This window comes from Glycine soja, chromosome 1 (genome assembly GCF_004193775.1).
Source record: "Glycine soja cultivar W05 chromosome 1, ASM419377v2, whole genome shotgun sequence".
In the NCBI taxonomy this organism is placed as follows: domain Eukaryota; kingdom Viridiplantae; phylum Streptophyta; class Magnoliopsida; order Fabales; family Fabaceae; genus Glycine; species Glycine soja.
In genome coordinates, this window is record NC_041002.1 from 1,072,713 (window position 1) to 1,079,103 (window position 6,391).

Here is a 6,391-nt window from a genome sequence, read left to right on the forward strand (position 1 = left end):
TTTTAATCAATATCTTTAATACACAAGTTAACATTTATCAAATTATAATTATGAATAATTAAAATTATAGTATAATGAAATTTGAAACTATTAAAATTTCAACACGCATTTCTAAAGAACTTTATGAATAGTTTGTTACTTCCTTTAATTATTGTGTTAGAAAAAAATATTTAAATAATTTTCATTTTAGTTTTTTTAATGTAATATTTATTATTATTTTTTCACTCATTTTCTTTATGATATTAATGATATAAACAATAAAAATTAAAAATAATTTTTTTTTGGTCTACTGACTTGGTACCATTGAAAGTTTGGGCATAATACTTAAAAAATAAACCAAAAAGTGAAATGAATGATGAGATAATATATGGATCCTGTAATTTTTTTATGTCCTCATTAATTATATATTATTGTATAAATTTTGTTCACTTTTTAATAGTTATTTTAAAAATTATATATTGAAAATTTTCTTGATAGTATATTTTTTTTATATTAACTTTGTATAAAAATAAGTTCATTTTTAGATTTGGTTCTTTTAAAATAAAGAAATACTGTAGTACTTAATAAAAATAATTTTGTTTTTAGTGCTTTTATAATGGTTTTAAAAAATAGTTCGTGACTTACAACTATAATATCAAGGCTTTCAAAATTTTGTGGTAGCATTGTGCGATCTCATCAATTATAATTGTTCATAATCTTTCATAACAAAAGGTGTAAAAAGAATACTCTCTAACATGCTTGTTATTATTGATTTAATTTGTCAAAAATTACATAATCATGAATTACTCTCAATAAATAAAAATATTTCATAAAATTTTATAACTTTTAATAAACTCTTCCATAATGCTAATTTTTTTTTATTATTAACATTTCTCCTTCCATGCCAAGGCCACAGTGATATCAGAGCTAAAAGCCTACATCTATCAATGCAATTCAAAACCTTGGCGTCTGTCTTATTTATTTAAAAAACACTTGTTTTTATTAACTAAAAAAATTATAATAAAATATTAGTTTTTAAAATTAGTTTATAAAAATTAACTCACTGTCACTCTTTTTTTTTAGTACTGTTTTTAACATTAACAAGATCGGTTTTTTTTCTTTTTTTCTTTCTTATGGTTTACACTTTGATACTGTCTGTTCAACTGATTCCAAAGCATTATTATTATTACATTATTAACTTCCCCAAACGAGAATTCCCCTCCCTACACATCACAACACAACAAACCCAACACCATCATCATCGTTCACGCCAAGTAAACGATTCCTCTCTTCTCCACCTCACCCTTTCTCTCTCTTTTTCTCTCTGTTGCTTCACAATACCAACAACACCACCTGGTTCCGGGTCACACTACTTGCCCAGGATCAGGACCCTTCTCATGCAACAACCGATTCAAGTGTTTTTCGCCTTTCCCAAACAACAACTATAGGGAACTAAAATCGACCCTTTGGCTAGATAATCACACCAACATCAAAAAAATCGTTTTTTGCTTTGTGGGTATTGTTTTTTTTTTTTTTTGAGTTGGGACAAAAGAACATGGTGGGTATATTTTCGAGATTCTCTGTCGGAAGAAATGTCCACCGACGAACGCAAAGTGCCCTGGTAAGAGTTTTCTCTCTCTCTGATAACCCCTCTTATTGCAATCCAAATCCAATGATTTTGTGCTTTTTTGGGGTGGATTCTGGGATTGACCAAAAAATGCTGGTTAAGCCTAGTTCTTTTTTTTTTTGTGCTATTTGATAATTCGCATTAAATTTAATGATTATAGACCTTGCTTTGCCTCGTTAATGATTATAACTGTTCGTGTGATTTGCTGTTGGATTGGAGAAATTAGAAAGGCCTATGCAATTTGGTCTTAATTGTTGATTTGTTTGGTTGGTTGTGTAAGGTGCTTTAATTGGTGGCATGATCTTATTATTGTTGCATTGTGCGTTGACTTCATATGTTGCAGGATGAGAGGGAAGTGATGCCCCCAAACCCAGAGGCTGTTGCTGCAGTGGCAAGTGCTGCAACTGCCACTTCTCATGGAATTGAAGTGGCTGTGGAGTTTAAGCCAGTTGAACATCCGATTGAACCACTTGACAATGATAGGCCAATTCAGTGCCCGTTGCCAGAACCATCTATTCTTAACGTAAGACCGATATCTCTGGTTTTCTTATGCTGAATGGCCAAATTGATGATTTGAATTTGAAATGATTCAGTGTCTGCTAGGTAAAATACCACAAACAGTTTCTCCTTACATGGTACACTATTCAATGTAAGACTTATGGCTTAGATTAATTTACGCATGCATCCTAGTTACATGCGGCGGGTAAAAATTAATTCCATCAAAATCAATTTTACCAAACTTTACAACAAATTGGCTAATAAGAAATTTGGATATGTAGCAACAAATTGCATATTATTATCAAAATCATCATAATCAACATGGTTATTATTAGTAATTTTGTTTTTGTTGTTTTTATTAGAGTTTGATTTTGATACACTGTTAGTGGAAATTTTTTTATACTATCAACCAATTGGAAATCACCTTAGATATGATTTTTAAAGTAACTATCATAAAAGATAATTTTCAATTATATGACAATTGGTTATTGGATGACTACGTTCAGAGTATTCCAATTAAATTCTTATATTTATTATTTATTTAGTTGACTGAAAGTATGAGTTGTTTTGTTAAGCATCCAACTTGATTGTGTTGGGACTTGAGATACTAGGGATGCTTTTTATTTAATTTCTTTCGAGGAAAAATTACTATTTTTAGCAGAGTTTTGAGGAAATTTTTTTAGAGACTTTCTATAGAATTAAGCAAAAACAAAAATGCAATATTTTGATAATGTATATCTTTATATCAGCATATTAAACTCATAAAAATCTTGTTTTGTAATATCTGCATATTATTATTTTAAACTTGTTTTGCATTAGCATTAAATGCATTAGCTTCAACAATGAGTTGTACATTTTGTATATGTTGCCATTTTTTAATTAGCCAATATGTTACCTGTTTAAACATATATAAGTATAATGCCTTGATAAAAAAATAACTTGAGTGATTTCATTTCAACTATTCTTGCGAGACTACTTAGAGCAATTTTTTTTCTTGATGAAAAAAGAATTTTATTGAGAAAGAGGGGAGAAATACAAATGTAAGAGGACAAGATATCTTCTACAGCTAAAAAGTACAACAAAAGAGAAAAGAACATAGACTAAGAGCATGAGGCATGTAGGACGGCAAGCCAATATCCCTGAATATCTCTACCAAAGACACCCCCTTAAAGAGACCTTTGGCATGACTCCACAAAGAAGCTAGATGAACTACTCCGTCCCTAACTAAATCTATAGGTAGGACCCGACCAGTGAAAATTCTAGCATTTCTTTCCAACTATATACACCAACCTACTGCAATCTGAGAACACATCCAAAAGCCTTTTAGCATCTCTATTGGTGCCTAAGCCTCTTAAATTGATTTCCAGTAAAGACTGAAGATCCTTAGGATAAACCCATCCCTTCACCCACCACACCAAACAAATGACAAACTGATAGAAACTGGATTAGAATAGGATGAAAACATAATTTCTTTATTGATTGAGTGTGTCTCTACAAAGAATTCCCTGGATATTTGAGAGATCCAGGCCCAATACTAACTCTCCAATTGACTAACCACTATTCCTTAGCCACCTTCCTATTTATAGGCAGCATGCCTTATTTCTCTAATTATTCCGGCTCTCAGTTTACCAACTCTAATAATTTCCCCAACTAACTTAATTAACTATAGGGATTACCTTTCAGAAGCATTTTCAGAACACAAAAATCCAAAGGTAAAGCAGTTCAGGGGTTTTCTAATTTGGAGCATGTCAGCAATTAGCTATAAAGCTCAAACATAATTGCTAAATAACTGACTGCCATCTTATGGGATGTGGTGATATCTTACTAACTTTCAAAGAATTCTTTGGGTTGTTTCCTATAACACTTCTCTTTATTTTTTCTTTTTTAGTTTTTTCTGTGTTTCATTGTGAATGTGATTGCAACCTATTATTGCCACTACAATTGACAAATACGGCATAGTTAGTGCCATTTATGCACATTAGAGTGGAATATACCTGAGGGGATAGCTGAGGTTTCACTGAACTTGGTAAGGTGGTTTTGGTAATTAACTTGTCTTTCCTCTGGGTTTTCTGTTCATCATATACCCTCGAAAAATTTGTAGTTGTGAGAGGGTAGCCATATTTTTACTTTAGTTTGTAAATGCTGTGGTGTAACTAGTTACTTCTAACTTCAAAGCTAAAGCCCAGGGATGGTTGGAAAAGTGGGCTGTTACACAAATAAAAAATTATCATGAGTAGATGCCTGCATGAGTAATTTTACCTTCTACTATTAGTTGATAGTTACTGTTAAACTTTTGAAAACCAGAATTTTACTTTAGAAAAAAAGAATATAGTTGAGGACTTGGGAGGTGGTTGTATATACGTGATTGCCTTTCTTTCCTGTTTGTTGAATCATGAGGAAAAAAAAGGGAGGGGAGGGGGTTGAGTTTTCTTCATTTATTGAAACTATTAGGATTCTGAAGTATTGTTCCTCAATCATTAGGATGGAAGAATATGGAAAGAACGAGTATCTGCTACTGTGGGGAGAAGAGGGGACCTGCCAGTGATGAAGGAAGGGGGAACACTTGAATCTGAAGATGCTGGAGCTAGACCACGAACATCCCGGTCTAACCGAATGATCTTACCATCTGTTAGTGCTCCGGAGCATAATCTTTTAAAACTTCTTGACGAGTGTAATGCTTCAGGCATCTAAAATGGTATTATTTTGAATGTGGTATTTTGTTGTCAACTTATCTGTGATACCCTTCATCTCTTTTTGCTGTCCTTTGCTATTTCTATATATTATGCCGCTCAAACATGTGTATGTATATTCAAATGTATAATCATAAAAGTCAAATGTGGCTCATTTTCACTAGCTGCTTTATGAAGGCTCTAGTAATATGCTCCAAATTTCTACTTTGGATCCATTGTTATTGAGCTTGTTTCTGCTTTTCTTTTGTAGCGTGTACTTTATATGAATATCTGAATTTACTTAGGCCATGTGTGATAGAAGTTAAAACTAGAGGAATGGAGAATGATGAATGAAAATTACCACATCATTCGTATTAAACTACAACAACAACAACAACAACAACAACGCCTTATCCCACTAGGTGGGGTCGGCTACATGGATCAACTTCCGCCATAATGTTCTATCAAGTACCATACTTCTATCCAAATCATTAAGTTCGAGATCCTTTTTTATAACCTCTCTTATAGTCTTTTTGGGTCTTTCTCTGCCTCGAATTGTTTGCCTTCTCTCCATCTGGTCTACTCTCCTCACTACAGAGTCTACCGGTCTTCTCTCTACGTGCCCAAACCACCTAAGTCTATTTTCCACCATCTTCTCTACAATAGGCGCTACTCCAACCCTCTCTCTAATAGCTTCGTTTCTAATTTTATCCTGTTGAGTCTTACCACACATCCACCGCAACATCCTCATCTCCGCTACACCTACTTTATTCTCATGTTGGCTCTTGACCGCCCAACATTCTGTTCCGTACAAAATCGCCGGTCTTACCGCAGTCCGATAAAACTTTCCCTTTAGCTTGATCGGTACCTTTGCATCACATAACACCCCCGATGCTTTTCTCCAATTCATCCATCCTGCTTGAATGCGATGATTCACATCCCCTTCAATTTCTCCATCATCCTGTATTACAGACCCAAGATATTTAAACCGTGTGACTTGAGGGATAATATGGTCTCCTATTTTCACCTCTGAGTCTATTTTGGCTGAAAATATCATGAAACTACTTTCACTCTGCTCGATACATTAAATATGTTCACAACAGTTGGATACTACGAATGGTATATCATATTGGGTTAAATTATGTAAACTCAGTTGGATTTTACCTTTTAATGATCAAGCAAAATATTAAGGCAATTTTTTGCAGTTTGTGTAACTCAAACCTTGATTTGGAGAGTGCAAGTTGGGTTTTAACCCACATTAATATGTTTGGCAAAATCAAGGTTAGTTGTGCCTGAACATGATTTTGTGTCGTAAATCATAGTTTGGATATAAGTGAGAAAAAAGCTTCTTCATCGGGTAAAACCATGGTTTACAACTACATTCCAAACATGCCATTAAAGGACAAAACTTACATGTGGTTCTATAGGTATTTTTTGGTGTTGTTTTCAAATCAGAATTAGAATTTTATGTTGGTAATCTGTGTTACAAGTTTTTTTCATTAAATGTCAATATTATTTATTTAGTTAAAATTCCAGTTCAGATTGGAAAGCAATTTCAAAAATATTTTTGAGACTATATTTAAGTTTTGTCCTTAAATAATTAAATCAATATATTGAC

General features: G+C 32.9%; 1 protein-coding gene across 1 annotated transcript; it reads left to right on the forward strand.

Annotated features, from left to right (window-relative positions):
* Positions 1 to 1,172: 1,172 nt before the first annotated feature.
* On the forward strand, positions 1,173 to 5,009 carry LOC114408046. Its single transcript, XM_028371176.1, has 3 exons — positions 1,173 to 1,600; positions 1,950 to 2,129; positions 4,586 to 5,009. The coding sequence occupies exons 1-3, from the start codon at positions 1,535 to 1,537 to the stop codon at positions 4,793 to 4,795; spliced, it is 456 nt and encodes a 151-aa protein (XP_028226977.1). The 5' UTR covers positions 1,173 to 1,534; the 3' UTR covers positions 4,796 to 5,009.
* Positions 5,010 to 6,391: the final 1,382 nt, after the last annotated feature.

Bases quoted from the DNA above. Each gene is read 5' to 3' on its own strand.
- LOC114408046 (XM_028371176.1), top strand. From the start codon at position 1,535: ATGGTGGGTATATTTTCGAGATTCTCTGTCGGAAGAAATGTCCACCGA. The intron at 1,601-1,949 runs GTAAGAGTTTTC...CATATGTTGCAG, and splicing joins GACGAACGCAAAGTGCCCTG to GATGAGAGGGAAGTGATGCC. The intron at 2,130-4,585 runs GTAAGACCGATA...CTCAATCATTAG, and splicing joins CAGAACCATCTATTCTTAAC to GATGGAAGAATATGGAAAGA.